The sequence below is a fragment of the Phocoena sinus genome, chromosome 19 (assembly GCF_008692025.1).
Source record: "Phocoena sinus isolate mPhoSin1 chromosome 19, mPhoSin1.pri, whole genome shotgun sequence".
NCBI classification, from domain to species: Eukaryota; Metazoa; Chordata; class Mammalia; order Artiodactyla; family Phocoenidae; genus Phocoena; species Phocoena sinus.
This window is the reverse complement of record NC_045781.1, coordinates 4,516,870-4,534,944: the sequence shown is the minus strand read 5'-3', so window position 1 is coordinate 4,534,944 and position 18,075 is coordinate 4,516,870. Positions and strand designations below refer to the sequence as shown.

At 40.1% G+C, this 18,075-nt stretch overlaps 1 protein-coding gene across 2 annotated transcripts in view; it reads left to right on the top strand.

Annotated features, from left to right (window-relative positions):
• Window positions 1-18,075, top strand: part of LOC116743878 (zinc finger protein 701-like) — a 31,726-nt gene that overhangs the window by 7,470 nt on the left and 6,181 nt on the right. The window contains exons 2-4 of one of the 2 annotated variants that reach the window (XR_004346903.1): window positions 614-703; window positions 5,369-5,495; window positions 9,364-13,517. Coding sequence is in view for 1 of the 2 variants with exons in the window: in XM_032612993.1 (XP_032468884.1) it covers window positions 632-703; window positions 5,369-5,495; window positions 9,364-9,536 (372 nt within the window). In the remaining variant the exon portion in view is untranslated. Of the gene's footprint in view, window positions 1-613; window positions 704-5,368; window positions 5,496-9,363; window positions 13,518-18,075 lie in introns of those variants that run through there. The other variant, XM_032612993.1, reaches the window with a different exon arrangement.

Here is an 18,075-nt window from a genome sequence, read left to right as displayed (position 1 = left end):
CCTTACATGTACAGCACTGTTATTTATCACCTATACCTCAGTAAAGCTGCAAAAGAAAACTAAAGTGCTAGGTGTGCTGGGCTTGCCTGTTCTGAGTGGTGCTCAACCCAGGCTTCCCATTAGATCGCTGAGGCATTTTGTATATACATGTTTTGTACCCTCTGACCAGAGATTTCCCTTCATATAGTTGGTATGTGGTCCAACCTCAATAGTATTTAAAGTGTCCGAGGTGATTCCATTCTGTATCCATCACTGAGCATCGTGACTCTGAGTCCCCCCGTTCCTGAGGGCTGAGATCTGGGCTGAGGGTGAGGGCTCTGCTCTGCGTGGGGATGGATCAGGGCTGGTCTGTGACCTGCGGAGGATCGTCGGGTCCAGCTGAGGTGCCCGCTGCTGCTGGGTACGTGAGGGCCTCACCAGGAGGGGAGCGAGATCTGAAGAAAGTGTGGGGAAACTCCTGTGTTGGTCTCTGTGTGGGAGTTTACTGTCCTGAGCCCCTCCTGGGACAGTGGGCAGCGGACTGTCTGTTCCACATGGAGAGATCTTCCTTGTGTTTATGGTTGTGGTACAGGAATGGGGTCTTTTGATTCTAAGCATGTTTTCATCTTTCAAGATTGTCCTCTGAAGACTCATGTTGCCTGAGGAAGAAGCCCGGAAGAGGAGGGAGAGGAAAGAAAAGGAGTCAGGAATGGCTGTTTCTCAGGTAAAGTCATATTTTCATTTGATTCTCAGTCTGTTCTTTCTGAAATGCACTTCTTTGGACTCGCTAATCTTGTCTGACTCTGAAGTATCCTGGTTGACACTTGTACTTTCACAGTCATCAAGAGCCTTCCCGCAGTCCCTGTCAGCTCCACTTAGATTTCATTTCCCTATGACAGAGTGATCTGGACGAGGAGAGCCAATGCTTTCCACTGGGCATAGTCCTGATAGTCCTGGGCAGGATTGGAGATGTGGTGTCAGAGCTGTTGGGCAGCAGGAATTGTTCTGGGGTCCCATGTGGATGCAGTGTCCGCTCTCTATAAACCAGGATAAAGAAGCTGCATGTAGGAGGGTGGGAGGGAACCACAAGAGGGAGGAGATATGGGGATATATGTATATGTATAGCTGATTCACTTTGTTATAAAGCAGAAACTAACACACCATTGTAAAGCAATTATACTCCAATAAAGATGTTATAAAAAAAAAGCTGCACGTACAAGTCAGGTCTTAAAATGCACAATACGTGGTAAAATCTGGATATCAGACCAATTAGGAGAAATTTGTTCTGGCTTTTTCTAAGGCAATTGAAACTAAATGTAGCTGACTTCAAATTCTTAATAATAGGGAATGGAAACGGTCAGTTCAGAGACAGACGTCAGTGGTAGAATGTGTTTTAGTCCATCATCGAATTTAAACTGAAATCAGCCTAAATCTCTGACAGTTGGAAATTCTTTAAATCACTTTCACACCTCCATTCCTCAGAAATTGTCTTTTCATTCTTTGGATTGCATCCTTTGACACACAGTTTCTACCTTTGATGCAGGCAGTGTTCCAGCTTGATTCTTTTGTTAGTAGATATCTAGTTTCTTAGCACCATTTGTTATTGAGACTCTCCTTTCCCTGTTGTACAGTCTTGGCATCCATGTCAATACATTTTGCATATATACCAAGGAGTATTTCTGGTATTCTAATCTCCTCCATTGTTTTATGTATCTGCGTTTCTGACAGTACAACATCATCTTGATTACTTTGTAATATGTTTTGTTTTTTTTTTTGCGGTACGCGGGCCGCTCACTATTGTGGCCTCTTCCGCTGCAGAGCACAGGCTCCGGATGCGCAGGCCCAGTGGCCATGGCTCACGGGCCCAGCTGCTCCGCGGCACGTGGGATCCTCCCAGACCGGGTCACGAACCCGTGTCCCCTGCATCGGCAGGCGGATTCCCAACCACTGCGCCACCAGGGAAGCCCTGTAATATGTTTTGAACTCTAAAAATGATGGCCTCCATCTTCTTTTCCAAGAGTATTTTGGCTCTTGGGGTCCCTTGAGATTCCCTATAAATTTTAGCATTGTTTTTTCTATGACTGCAAAAATTGCCATTGAAATTTTAATAGGGATTCTATTGCATTTATAGAACACTTTGGGTAATACTGTCATTTTAAGATTCATAAGTCTTCCAGTCCATGAGTACAGGGCACCTTTTATTTGTATCTCCATGGATCTCTTTTAGCAACGTTTAGCAGTGTTCAGTGTACGAGTCTTTTACCTCCTTAGCTAAATATTCTGTCCCTTTTGATGCTATAGTAAATAGCATTGTTTTCTAATAGTTTTTGATATTGTTCATTGGGCATAGAAATGCAACTGAATTTTCTGTGCTGATGTGTTTGTTTGTTTGTTATTTGTTTTTTTTGCCATACGCGGGCCTCTCACCATTGTGGCCTCTCCCATTGTGGAGCACGGGCTCCAGACGCACAGGCTCAGCGGCGATGGCTCACGGGCCCAGCCGCTCCGCGGCATGTGGGATCCTCCTGGACCGGGGCACGAACCCGTGTCCCCTGCATCGGCAGGTGGACTCTCAACCACTGCGCCACGAGGGAAGCCCTGTGCTGATGTTTTTGTGCTGCAACTTCTGTAAAGTTTTCTTTTGAAGTAGTCATTTTTTTGTGGAATCTTTTTGTTTTGTATATATAATACCTTGTCACCTGCAAAAAAACAATTTTAACTTCTTTTTCAATTTTCATATCTTTGATTTCTTTGTCTCGTCTGATGGCTCTAGCTAGGACGTTCAGTACTTTCTTGAACAGCAGTGTAGACATCTTTTCCCTTTTTAAAAATATTTTATTTTATTTTATTTTTTTGGCCATGCTGTGTGCCATACAGGATCTTAGTTCCCCTTCCAGAGATCGAACTCATGCCCCCTGCAGTGGAAGCATGGAGTATTAACCACTGGACCGCCAGGGAGGTCCTGCTTTTCCCTCTTTCGTTGTAAGCATTTAACATTGTAGACCTTTTATTTTAGGCCGTGCCATGCAGCACGTGGGATCTTAGTTCCCTGTCAAGGGATCGAACCCACACCCCCTACATTGGAAGCACAGTCTTAACCACCAAAGTGCCAGGGAAGTCCTTGACTTCTGTTTTAATACAGCTTTGACTGCATGTTATAAATTTTAGTATGTTGCGTTTTTATTCTCATTCAAATATTTTTAAAATTTCCTTGTGATTTCTTCTTTGACCCGTTGCTTCTTTAAGAATGGGCTGTTTAATTTCCTCATTTGGGGGATTTTCCTGTTTTCCTTCTGCTCTTTATTTCTAGTGTCTTTTCATTGTGGTTGGAGAAGATACTTTTTATGATCTCAACCTTCTTAAATTTGTTAAGATTTGTTTTGTGGCCTAAGGTGTGGTCTTTCCTGGAAAATGTTTCATGTGTGCTCTAGAAGGATGTGTTTTCTACTGTCATTGGGTGGAGTGTTCTGTACATGTCTTAGGTACAGTTCCTATATTGTTGTTTAAGGCCTCTGTTTCCTTACTGATCTTCTTTTTGTTTCTATCTGTAGGTAAAACTAGGGTGTTGAAGTCTCATACTGATACTGTGCTGCTGTCTACTTCTCTCTTTATTTCTATTAACGTTTACTTCATTTTGGGGGGAGCTCTAATGTTATACGTATTTATAATTTTTATATCTTCTTGGTGATTTGTACCTTATATCATTATATAATAGCTTTTGTTTCATGTCAGTTTTTGTCTTTATTTTGTATGGTATAATATAGTCACCTGTGCTCTCTTTAGGATGGATTATCTTTCTCCATCCTTTAACTTTTTGCCTGTCCATCTTCTCAGATTTGTGAACGTTAACTGTTCCAACTCTCTGACACATTTTCTCTGTTTTTCTCACTCTTGTTCTCTGTTTTTCCTGTTATTTCTTCTAGTTGCCTCTACTCAGGCACATCGTACCGTGGCAAAAGGCAGGAGACCTAGTCAGCCCCCTTCAGGGTAGTTACAGAGAAACGCATCAAGTGTTTTCTTTTGATTCTGGTGTATGGTGAAATGTTCTAGTTAACTCTGTTTTATATTTATTAATACCTTCATATGTCAATTTTAGTGGATAAAATTGTATTTATATTTTTGAATATAGGTATCTATTGAGATCAGAGTTCAAGTATCCTATGTTTTCATGTTAGTACCATTTACTATAGCTGATACATTTTCATTGTCCCAAAGATGCTGAAATTCACTCGAATAAAATTGATGATGAAAAAAATGATGCAAAAATATGTCCAGAGACAACTCTCATTTCAGTTAGTTGTGTGTTTACATATTTATGCAAGAGTTTATGAATGTTCAAGTGCATGGTTTGATAAAGGACATCATGATTTTATTACTGCGTAAAATATCTTTTTCAGTTGAAATGATATCTTAAATATATTCCATGGCCTTGAATTTTTTCTGCACTCTCCTGTTAATGTTTTTTGTTTTCTCTTTCAATTTTTAAATGTTTTTTGGCCACACTGCTCGGCTTGCAGGGTATTAGTTCCATGATCAGGGATTGAACTTGGGTGCTCGGTAATTAAAGTGCAGAGTCCTAACCACTGGACTGCCAAGGAATTCCCTTAATGGTTTAAATAGTAATAATATTACTAACATTTTATGTACATTTTTGTGTGTGCCCACATCTGTAGTGACCTTTCAAGGTTTCTCCAGGAATTCTCTGTCAGTGTACTTTCACTGGTCTTTCTGTTACTAAATTTTCTGCTTCTTTAGCTTCAATTCCAGAGCCCAGCCACCTTAGTTCATATGCTTGCTCTGTCATTTCTTAGCTTCTTAACCCCAGTTGAGCTGCTCAGACTGTCGCTGACAGTTTTCTCCTCTGTAAGATGGGAACAGATCTTACTGTAAAGAGCTGTTAGGTTGATAACAAGCTCACATCTATAAAGCCTTTAGAGTAGTTTTTTGCATATAGGAAGTATTCAACCACTGTTAGTCATTGCTGTTGTCGTCATCATCATAATTTAAGATTTTGACTTTTTTTAAAGCCACTGTGGACTTAAGACATCACTCATTCTATAGCTCATCTAGATATTGAGTATCACTCAGTATGTAAAACATAATATGTAATACTTCTGCATAGACAATCCATTCTTGAATTTTATTTGTATGTATTTCATATATTTTCCACAAAAATGAAAACTCCACATTAATTGGAAGACATCATAATCTCATGAAAAAGCATAAGAAATTAAAATTAGAGACTGATAATTTGCTCCAAATACCTTTACGTGGATTTGTCAGAAAACGTACTTCAACTGAATTCATCCTTACCCCTCTCTTCTTGTCATTTTGTGTGCAAGTAAGAACTCTCCTCAGGACCCCTTGGTGAAATGTATTTTCATTTCAGGAACAGTTGACATTCAAGGATATTGACATAGAATTCTCTCAGGAGGAGTGGGAATGCCTGGAACCCGCTCAGCAAGCCTTGTACAGGGACGTGATGTTGGAGACCTACAGGAACCTGCTCTCCCTAGGTGAGGATAACTTCCCTCTAGAAGTAGGGATCTTCCCTTGGTGTCTTTGCATTTCCTTTGTGTGCCTCATTTGAGCTGGTTTTCCTTGACTGATACGAAATCCCTGTTGACTCCGATGTGAAACGCTTCATGACGTGGCATCAGGAGTATAAACCTACCTTTTGTTACGATGATCTGCGCACTTCATGATGCATCAGGGGTTGTTCCAGAGCTCATGTAGTTACGGCAAGCTTTTGATATACCCGCTTTCCTATTTTCTACCCATGGGCTTTTGATTATGGAGTTCTAGGAAAAGAACTCTGTTTCTGCATATTATACTGTTCCCTGTGTATTCAGAAGGAGGCAAGTAGTGGATGAATTTTGAAATATTTTTCTAGACCCATTGGTAATGTCCTCCATCCTCTGGTGAACAAAGAAGCAAGTTTCCGGAGAATCCACAGCTAATCATGTTTCTTTGTTCTTAACTGGAGGAATTTCTGTTTCTCATCTGAATATTTTACCCACTTTGTAGCAAGAGAAAGAGCCCTAGGCTGTAGATAGTGAGGTGAGTGCCTTTGGGGTTGTATCAAAGTTTGAATATAGGTCAGATCTCAGAAGGGCTGAGGGGAAGCCTCATTATTACAATAGTGTTTGAGAAACTCTGAACACTCCTGTTGGAGAGTTCTATGAGAATACCAATGTTTGTTTATTATTATGAACTCTCAGAGGGAAGTTTTTCTTCTCCATAACTTATCACTCTTTCAACATGTAAAATGCATTCTTTCACCCTGCAGTGGTGCTGTAGCTCCTACAGAGACAAAGGCAAAGTCTTTATCATGATCTACAGCACTCTGTATCTGGCTCCCGTGAACTGGTTGTTGCTGGACTTTGAGGAGTGTGAGGCGGGCTGTTTTTCGTTTCTCTTTTAAATAGTACCACATTTTATTAGTGTCATTTATCGATGTCTGTGTGTTGTGTTGGCAGCAGGGGGAAAAACGGTCAGCTTTCTCATGCGTTGAATATGACGGTAAAATTTCCTCAGTGTGCTCCTGCTGGCTAAGGGTGGCCTGTGGTGAAAGTTGAAAGCCAGTTCCCATTCCTGGAACATGCCCAGCATGGGCTAGGAGGTGCTTTGTGGAGGGAGGAATCCATCCCCTCCCTGGCACTCGTATCTTGCCTAGGGATGTTCAGCAGAAGAGGTTGCCAGTCCGGGCTGGCAGCGGCCCTGAGCAGAGAAATGCCCACCAGGAGGGTCGAGACCAGGCCGTGAGTCTGGCAGGCTGGCAGTGAGTCCCTGCTGCCCAGTGATCCCAAAGCCTCCCGCTCAATTGAGTGCCAGTTGTCCGAAGCGAGCTGTTTTGTTGGGGTTTCTGGCCCCCTCATCTCTCCCTCAGGGCATGATTTTATTGGAAGCTCAGTTCTCAGTCCATGTAGATAAGAGCTGATGCCTCCAGACTCAATACCTGAACCTTTCCCAGTTCCGTCCACATTTGATGTTTTCAGGATACATAATCAGAAGATGGGAGACACTGGCTGCTCTCTTATTCCATCTGGCACCTCAGAACCTGCATGGAGCTGTCTCAGGCCCTGTCTGCTTAGTTAGATCCCTCAGCCATTTCTTGTGTTCTGCTTTTGCCACAAACTGCAGGATGTGTGCAACAGCCAGTTTGAATGGATCGTATGGAACTTTTACTTAGGAAAACTGTAAAGATAATGGACAGAGAGATCCTTTTTTTAATCCCCAATCTTTCATGAGGTGAATATGTGAATATTTCAGGGTTTTACTTTGGCATCTGTGGGTAAAGCTCATGGTTCCGTCTGAAGGTCCTATAGAATCTGACACACATATCTTGCATTTTTTCCACTCGTGTACTGCGCTACCTAGTTGGGAAATGTATACTCTTCCTGATTTTGTACTCCTCTAAGTTTGTACGATTGTGCCTCTATAGCTCTGTTTTAGAAATACATAGTCCAAGGCTCTGAAATTTTTCTAGTTTGTTTGCTGTGATAATCCACCCTTAGTTAATGGACAACTTCAGGTGGACTCTATGGAGTGGGTTTACTGGGTAACAGAAAATTCTTACAGAGAATGCTTTTCCTCATATCTTGTAACATTTTCCTGCTACACACAGAATCACCACTTCAGGCTATTTAGTGGGGAGTTCAGCATGTTCCAGGTTACCATCAGAGCCTGGCCGATTAGCCTTTCCACATTCTTTTTTCTGCTTTTGTGGAGTGACACGAAGGCATGTCTCAAGGGCACTGTGACAGTGTTTCGTATATGCTAATGACCATTCCCTTTCAGCCTCAGTTAAATGGTATAGGAATTTCTCCTAAGAAAAGTGTCCAAGTTCACGTCCCCATATTTGTGACACTGTTGAGTAATTGTTGTTGATGCCATATTTTTCGTTACCTGTGTGTGCACCATCGTTCATTCTGCGTCTACACCTAATTTTGAAGCATCTTAATGAGAGAGCTTATGAGGTGGAGCGACACCTCCAGTGATGAACCAGAAACCGTTTCCAGGAGGGATGCCTGAACAACATTTTTAGTTACACAGCTCACGTCTTCTTGCATCTGCCTTGAAGTTTTCTTTTTAAACTCTTGGAATTTTCTGTGATATTTTGTAATTTATACTGCTTGTCTGGGTAGTCATGCTTAAGTGATGTTGTCTTAGTCTGTAGGTCTAGGTTCAAATCGTGTTTCTCTCACTACTTTCTGTGTCAGTTGGGATCATGTACAGAAAACTGTGAGTCTTCTGTCCTAATTTGAAAGATTGTGGTAAGTTTCTTCAAGCCATTTAAGGGAAATTATTACTGTTAGATGCCTTAGAAGAGTGCACGTTTTTAGTAAAGACTCAAAAGGTAATTTTGTATATCAAGATATATTAATAGTGTGTCATGTTTATTAACGTCCCTTTGCATTTGATATCGTATGCTTCTTTTGTTTGTTTGTTTTGCAGTTTGTCTCAGCGATGTCGTTTCTGACCGTAGTTAATAAATTTACTACTTGCTCGCTCTTTATTATGTATATTGTGGACCAATGAGCTGGATGTTTAAGGGCACTTCATAGGTTGGGAATTGCTCCATTAATTGGTTGTAAATATAAATGGAGAATATTTTATTCATAAATATCTAATTTTGATTTACGGATGATTGGCTTTTAGATGTTTTATGCTTTTTCATGGATACATAGTTTTATAGGAGGTACCGAGAAAAATATTTTGTTTTTTAAAAGGTTGTTTTATCAAATTCTTCATTTTCTCTATGCTATATTTGTTTCCCAATTCTATCTGCAACTCATTTAGATTATTCATTAATATGCTAGTTTTCTTTTTTCCTTTTATTTTGGCCATGCTGCACAGCTTGTGGGATCTTAGTTCCCTGACCAGGGATTGAACCTGGGCCCTCTGTAGTGAAAGTGCCGCGTCCTAACCACAGGTCCGCCAGGGAATTCCTGCTAGTTTTCTATTACTGACTGTTACAACATATTGTCTGCTATTTAGCACTTATTTATGAATAATAGGTATGCAGAATATATGCATAGTGTAATGTATTTTTCTCTTCAGCTATGAGACAGCAGTATGTTTACTGTGAATTGGTGTGTGCTTATACATCGTGGTGGAAATACATACTTTCTTTGATAGCTAACAGAAGTTATTCCTATGTGAGTATTTTTGGCATACCTTGTTTGAAAGTACAGTACCCTAAAATTAATCACTTTTTCTTTAGTCACTTTCTTTTGTGTTCCTAAAAACTTGAAGATCTTTGTTGGAAAGTTAATAACTTTGGTATAAGTGTTAGTTTTGGTGTAAGATCAGGTATTTAACATGAAGCATTTATTTATGAATTAAAATGAATAGGCTACTTATGGTTCTTTTATCTTCTAGACATCTCTCCGACACACGTGATCAAGAAATTACAACTGAAATTAAACACTGGTAGAGGAGAGGTATTACAAACAGTGATGTTGGGAAGACATGAAAGGAATAAAGTGAAATGTTTTAACCTCAGGGGAATCCAGGAAAATATATCTGACTTTGAGTCTCAGCAGAGAGATGAGGTAAGAAATTACAAAGGAACTCCTATGTCCCATAATGAAAATCCTACTGATAAGAGAGATGGACTTGGTAGGAGTGTTGTAGGAATTAAGCCTATTGAAAATAGGCTTGCATCAAGCTTTCGGGATGAATTGCATATATTTAAAAGTGAACAAAAAATTGGTGAATTTAATCAAGCTGACAAGAATATCAACAGTAGTGCCTCATTTTCACCACCTCAGACAGTTTCTCCTGTTGTCCAAACAAACATTTCTGATACAAATGGGAATGATTTTGTGCATCCTTCAGTACTGACACAAGACCAGAGGGCACACAGGGAACAACCTTACAAATGTATTGAGTCTGGCAAAACCTTTCATCAGGTCTCAAACCGCACTCGACATCAGATCATCCATACAGAAGAAAAATTACATAATTGTGATGTATGTGGCAAAGATTTTAGTCGAAATTCAGACCTTGCAGTTCATCAGAGAAATCATACTGGAGAGAAATCTTACAAACATAACGTGTGTGGCAAAACCCTTGATCATGGCTCACACATCACTGGACATCAGGTAATCCATACAGAAGAGAGGTTTTATAAATGTGACATATGTGAAAAAGTCTTTAGTCAAAAATCATACCTTGCAGTTCATCAGAGAATTCATACTGTAGAGAAACCTTACAAATGTAATGTGTGTGATAAAGTGTTTAATCACAACTCGAATCGTAGAAGACATCAGTTAATCCATACAGGAGCAAAACCATATAAATGTGATGTATGTGGCAGAGTCTTTAATCGAAATTCAATCCTTGCACTTCATCAGAGAATTCATACTGGAGAGAAACCTTACAAATGTAACGAGTGTGGGAAGGTCTTTAGTCGAAAAGGAACCCTTGCAAGTCATCGGAGAATTCACACTGGAGAGAAACCTTACAAATGTAATGAGTGTGGTAAAACCTTTTATCACAGCTCAATCCTCACTCGACATCAGATAATCCATAAAGGAGTGAAATTATATAAATGTGATGTATGTGGCAAAGTTTATAGTCGAAATTCAAATCTTGCAGTTCATCAGAGAACTCATACTGGAGAGAAGCCTTACAGATGTAATGAGTGTGGCCAGGTCTTTAGTCAGAAAGCAGCACTTGCATGTCATCAGGCAATTCATACTGGAGAGGACCCTTACAAATGTAATGTGTGTGGCAAAATCTTTCATCATAGCTCGAACCTCAGGAAACATCAGGTAATTCATAAAGGAGGAAAATTATATAAATGTGATGTGTGTGGCAGAGTCTTTAGTGTAAGTTCGTACCTTGCAAAACATCATAAAATTCATTCTGGAGACAAGCCTTGCAAATGTAATGACTGTGGTAAGGTCTTTCGTAAAAAAGCAGTCCTTGCAGTTCATCAGAGAATTCATACTGGAGAGGAACCTTACAAATGTGATGAGTGTGGCAAAGTCTTTAGTAAAAAATCATCCCTTGCTAGCCATCAAGTAATTCATACCGGAGAGAAATGTTACAAATGTAATGAGTGTGGCAAAACCTTTCATCAGAGCTCAACCCTCACTCGACATCAGATGATCCATACAGGAGAGAAATTATATAAATGTGATGTATGTGGCAAAGTTTATAGTCGAAATTCAGACCTTGCAATTCATCAGAGAGATCATATTGGAGAGAAACCTTACATATGTAATGAGTGTGGCAAGACCTTTAATTACAGATCGAAACTCAGTAGACATCAGTTAATCCACACAGAAGAGAAGTTATATAAGTGTGATGTATGTGGCAGAGTCTTTAGTCAAAATTCATATCTTGCAAGACATCAGAGGATTCATACTGGAGAGAAACCTTACAAATGTAATGAGTGTGGCAAAAGCTTTAACGATAAGTCAGCCCTCAGGCGACATCATGTGATCCATACCGGAGCAAAACCATATAAATGTGATTTTTGTGGCAAAGGCTTTTGTCGTAATTCACACCTTGTAGGTCATAAGAGAATTCATACTCGAGAGAGACCTTATAAATGTAATGTCTGTGGCAGGATGTTTACTCAAAATTCACACCTCAGGATTCATCACAGGATTCATACTGGAGAGAAACCTTACAAATGTAATGAGTGTGGCAAAGTATTTAGTCAAAATCCAACCCTTGCAAAGCATCAGAGAATACATACTGGAAAAAAAACCTTATAAATGTAATTAATGTGGTAAGGTCTTTTTTCAAAATTCACTGCTTGCAACTCATTGTAGAATACATGCTGTAGAGAAACCTTTCAAAAATATTGAGTGCTGAAAAGCCTTTACTGAGATTTCAACCCTCACTACACATTAGGTAATAAATACAGAGGGGAAACCATATTAATGTAATATAGGTGGGAAGGACTTCCTTGAAAATTGACACTTTAAGTTTTTGGGAGATTCATAGTGGTAGAAATCATGCAAATGTGTTCAGTGTGGCAAACGCTTACCTATGATTGGATAATCCATGCTAGACAGAAACCATAGAAATGTAATGAATGTCTCAAAGTCTTTAGTCAGAATTCATACCTTAATATCCACCGAAGAATTTATACTGGAGAGAAATCTTTCAAATATAATGTGTGGCATATCCTTCAGTTTACTTTCAGTCCTACCTTACCATCAGGTAATCCATACTGGTGAGAGACTTTAAGTGAGGGTTTTAGCGGGTGTCCACATGTTACGCTTCATTGGAAAAATCACGCTGGAAAGAATCAGATAAACGTATTTAGTATGACCAGGCCTTTCGAGAAGAAATTCATTCACCAAAGAACTCATTCTGGAGACTACCTCACAAATGCCATGAATGGGAAAAACCTTTACTCAGGGCTCACGTCTCACCAGTCATCAGATAATCTATACTGGACAGGACATTCCAGATGTAATGAATGTGTCAAAGCTTTTGTGTTGTGCCTTAAACTGAGTGTTCACCAAATACTTCATACTTGAACATTCAGTGAGTATTGCAAGGTTTCAAGTTATTGCTCATTCATCACTAGATATCAAAATACTTATCCTGGAAGGAAACCACACAAATGTAATGTGTGTGGCAAGAAATGTAAAGGTTTTCATCAAGTATCAACACCTTTGGTGTAATGATATGGAAACTTTTTGAGCCCTTCTGACAACAGACTGTATCAGAGAATCCATACTAGAAACAAATGTCTTTAGTTCTTTGAGAGTAATCTGAGATATTGCATACAACAGAAGAATTACAAGTCACGTGTGGTAAAACGTATGACATGATGTGTATGACAAGAAAAAGGACATGTGTGGAAATGGCGTGTTATCTTCAGTGTATAAATATTTATTTATCTTTTCTTGAAAAGGCTATGTTGCTCTTAATGCCTTTGAACCTGAAGTTTGAAGTCTGTTCATTTTATGCCTTAACTACAGGACTTTCAGAATGGTCTCTGGGAAAGAGTCAATAAGATGAGGGGGCTGACTTCATTAACTATAGTTCATCCACATCCATGTCCCCTGGTAAAAGTGGGACCCGTTATTATCAAATTCAATAGCGTGTGAATTAGCATTAGTTGGGGGGTGGCAGTGAATAGTGTAAAACTGACATGACTAATTATGCTTGCTATGTTCAGGCCCTTCTGTAGGTAGGCCATTACAGGTTACAGCACAGAGTGGTCTGCCAGCTGGCCGTGAACAGAGCAGAAGGGACATTAAGGAACTGGGCTTTTCCCGGGAGGAGAGTGACAGGTTCCTAGGGGCTGATTATGTGGTAGAAACAGTACAAAGGAAAAGCTGATCACTTTTTGCAATGAATGGGAATAACTGTTGTATATATGTATGTTTAATGAAAAATTAGTTTTCTTCTTGGAACTTGAAAGAGAGCAGTTAGCGTGAGAGAAAAACAGTATGTGCACGTGTATGATTTACATTTGACTGTTGCCATTACATTTTGCTTTGGTTTAATTCTGAATCAATTAAAATAGGTGTTTTTTAATTAATAAAATCAATCGTTTTTCATAACCCTGGATGAATCATGTTTTTTCCACCAACACAGTTTTATTCCACCTTAATACTTTATAACAGAAGCTAGCATTGCAACCTTAGGCTCTCAGGGTTGAAAGAATCTGTAAAAATTTCTTTCCCTGATGGAATCAAACAACATACAATTTATGGATTATATATTCATAATTTGTATCTGATTTATTCTCTGCAAACTCTGCTCCAGAATATTTATGCGGCTATAGTGAAAATACCGTAGGAGTGCATTTCAGACTGTGCCTTCTATTAAAGAACAAAAATTGAACCAAGTAAATTGAAAGAACTAACTGGCTTTCATGAGTGATTTGTGAATCAGTGTGCATCCCATCTAGTATCAATAAATAAAGAGGGGCTCAAAGCGGCTGTACAAAATGCAAATCATTTGTAAATAGAAACCAGGCAGGATAAGAAAGATATTTCCAAAAGAAAAAAGTTTTTTTGGCAAGGTTACCTTTTGCTGGGGGAGGGATTGCAGAGGTCTTATCCTGTAGGTTACATCTGTAGTGTTCACGAAATTCCAGAGTGATTGATTTAAGGTCACATTCCTGGGAGGGGTGAAACTGCAAGGAAGTCTTGGTTTGCTGTCCTGGGGGCAAGCGACTCCACACTGGGGCTGTTGTTTTTGAACATTCCCTAAAACCTGCTCCACATCCATGAGTATGCATTACATGAACGTAGTACTTCATATTCTTTCTTGTGTCCAAGGTAGACCTAAGGCATGCACCTTGAGTGACATGACGGGAAAATAACAAATATAGTACGCATATGCAAAATATTAGAAAACTTAAAAATCATAAATCTCTCTTTTGTGCTTGAATCACTCAGTGAAATAATTTGAAAATATCGATGTTCATGAGTTTTCTCTTAAAAATGAACAATGTACAATGGGAATTTTTTTGTTTGATAGATTAACTTGAAATTTCATACATTCACTCCCCAAATATTTTTTGTTGTTGCTAATTGTAGTTGTAGCCATTCAGTGGAAAAAGGTGGGACCCCACTAAAGGTCATTTAGATTGATATTAACGTTGAAGTGTTACGAGAATGTGTGTTACATTATTCTGGTTTCTAGGGGGACAGGGGAGACTTCTAAGTTGTTCAAAAAATGATTTGAGACAACAGGGAACGGTCACTGGCTTGGTTTGTTAACGTGATCGCTGTTTGAGGCTTGTTGGAGGCTATGCATATGGATTGAACTACCAGTTTGCATCACAGGAGGGATCCATCAGGCCTCCTTATCGGCTTGCCCAGAGAAGCAGAATAGGAAGAGGTGGTGAGACTTAGAGCGTGTCAGTGATCAAGCATCAAAAACTGGAGTCAGACGCTTTAATGAAACACTGAATGTTTACTCCCGAAACTCCTGACTTCTTGGTTAGGATACACCATAGTTTTCTTTTCCTTTTTAAAAAAATGTATTTATTTGGCTGCGTTGGTCTTAGTTGCGGAGTGCGGGTTCTTCGTTGCTGCATGCGGGCTCAAGAGCCCGCAGGCTTATTTGCCCCACGGCATGTGGGATATTAGTTACCCAACAGGGATCGAACTCACATCCCCTGCATTGGAAGATGGATTCTTAACCACTGGACCACCAGGAAAGTTCACCATACTTTTCTTCATGCTAATAATTCATTACAGTTTTCCCCCTGCAGCAGACGTATGTTCTGTTGTTCAATAGGGTTGTTGAAAAAGTTTGTAAAATAGTATTTAATAAATTGCCTGAGATATTTTTACCCTCGATTAATAAAAGTTAATGCGTGGAACTGTTGTTTAGATAATCTAAGCAATTTACCAGAAGAGCAGTTATCCAAAGGCTATTAAGATTTTGATTATAATCATTGTATTAAGCAGTAGGTTACATGGTTTCTTTTCTTTTGGTTTTTTTGTTTGTTTTTGTTTTGTTTTTTTGGCAGCACCGCATGGCTTGTGGGATCTTAGTTCCCCGACCAGGGAATGAACCCAGGCGGTGGCAGTGGAAGCCCTGAGTCCTAACCACTGGACTGCCAGGGAATACCCTACATGGTTTATTTTCTACTGTAATATATATATTTTTTAAATACCCCTTTTCTTTAGCATTATTTTTTCCTTCCAGACATATTCCCCTTTTACACCAAGGGATGTATAAATCTGTGGGTTGTTTGGGGACTCTTGTGACATGAATATGCTCATAACGCAATGACATGTACAAAGTAGGAAACTATAAACATGATAGAAGTGTGTTCTTTTAGGGGCTCAGTTAAATGGAAGAACTGGAATGGTCAAATGGTGAAGCGAAAACTTTTACCTTGTGAGTTGGCTATGGTCAGGTGTTTGAAAATCAAGTTTGTGGAGTTGAATAAACAGTGAACTTGTTACCGAGTCCAAGCTTGCTCTGTTAGCCACACAACAGGCCAGTAAATCGGGAGACGAGGAAGGAGTTGAGTCAAGGAACAGCAGCTCTTTCGGAGAGATGGCAGACTAGTGTCTCAAGAAAACCCATCTTATCGGGGTTTGGATGCCAGTTTCTTTTATAGAAAAGAGAGGCAGAGGAGGTGGGGAAGTAAAGTAAAAAGGCCATAAGTCTTGCGAATATCTCCTGGAATGGCCAGCCTTGGGCAGGGCGTGTGTTAATTTCTTCTTTCTTGCAGCCATTCACAGGTGGACAGGGTCAGGGTGCTTCCCTGAACAAAGGCACTTTAGTTTAACCTTCAGGCAGATGGGTAGGGTTCCCTGAGGTAGGCCGTTGTGTATAGACAGTATCCTTTCAGTGAACAAAGGCAACAGGAAGCAAAGGTGAAACAGATCCAATATGGACTCGGGATTGACTCTTCCCTGTTACAAACTGAATGAAATTTTAAGGGTGAATAAGAAAGATCACAAGATTCCAGCTATAGTTTTTGACAAGGAGACAATCTCCATTGCCAGATATCTAGAAGCCATTGTGACACTTCTCAGTGATTGTTATTCACCTTCAGAGTCAGTGAATTCTGCAGAGGAAATAAGATTTGTGCTACTCACACCATGACAACTGACACCAGATATCTTCCAGGTAGAATTTTTTTTTTTTTTGCGGTACGTGGGACTCTCACAGCTGCGGCCTCTCCCGTTGCGGAGCACGATGCCTAGGCCTAGTGGCCATGGCCCACGGGCGCAGCCGCTCCGCGGCACGTGGGATCCTCCCGGACCAGGGCACGAACCCGTGTCCCTTGCATCGGCAGGCGGACTCCCAACCACTGCGCCACCAGGGAAGCCCTTCCAGGTAGAATTTGATCCTGACCAAAAATAAAATGTTTTCCTTGGATAAGTGATCTTAATTTTGATTTGTATTATCTTTTCTCTCACAGTTCAAGTAAGAGTCACTGTAATTAAGGCTTTATGCCCAAAAACTTACTGAATTTTCATGTCTGAAAAAAGCACTGACGTTTACTTTCTTTTCACAAATGAAGGATTTTAGGGCAAAGGCAGATTTAGACCCATTCAGTTCCATCCCAGCAAGTGACTGAATCAGGAATTGAATCCGTGTTGTCCAGCTTTAGAAACAAATCTTTTAACCAAGATGCTACACTAACAAGGCTAATTATTTCTATCCTTCAACTATTCAACATCTGTATTTAATTTTGCATCTCTTGCCTTTTTTTTTTTTTTTTTTGTGGTACACAGGCCTCTCACTGTTGTGGCCTCTCCCGTCACAGAGCACAGGCTCCAGATGCACAGGCTCAGTGGCCATGGCACACGGGCCTAGCCGCTCCGCGGCATGTGGGATCCTCCCGGACCGGGGCACGAACCCGTGTCCCCTGCATCGGCAGGTGGACTCTCACCCACTGCACCACGAGGGAAGCCCTGTGCTGATGTTTTTATGCTCCAACTTCTGTAAAGTTTTCTTTTGAAGTAGTCGTTTTTTTGTGGAATCTTTTTGTTTTGTATATATAAAACCTTGTCACCTGCAAAAAAACAATTTTAACTTCTTTTTCAATTTTCATATCTTTGATTTCTTTGTCTCGTCTGATGGCTCTAGGTAGGACGTTCAGTACTTTCTTGAATAGCAGTGTAGACATCTTTTCCCTTTGTAAAAATATTTTATTTTATTTTATTTTTTTGGCCATGCTGTGTGCCATACAGGATCTTAGTTCCCCTTCCAGAGATCAAACTCATGCCCCCTGCAGTGGAAGCATGGAGTATTAACCACTGGACCGCCAGGGAGGTCCTGCTTTTCCCTCTTTCGTTGTAAGCATTTAACATTGTAGACCTTTTTTTTAGGCCGTGCCATGCAGCACGTGGGATCTTAGTTCCCTGTCAAGGGATCGAACCCACACCCCCTACAATGGAAGCACAGTCTTAACCACCAAAGTGCCAGGGAAGTCCTTGACTTCTGTTTTAATACAGCTTTGACTGCATGTTATAAATTTTAGTATGTTGCGTTTTTATTCTCATTCAAATATTTTTAAAATTTCCTTGTGATTTCTTCTTTGACCCGTTGCTTCTTTAAGAAAGGGCTGTTTAATTTCCTCATTTGGGGGATTTTCCTGTTTTCCTTCTGCTCTTTATTTCTAGTATCTTTTCA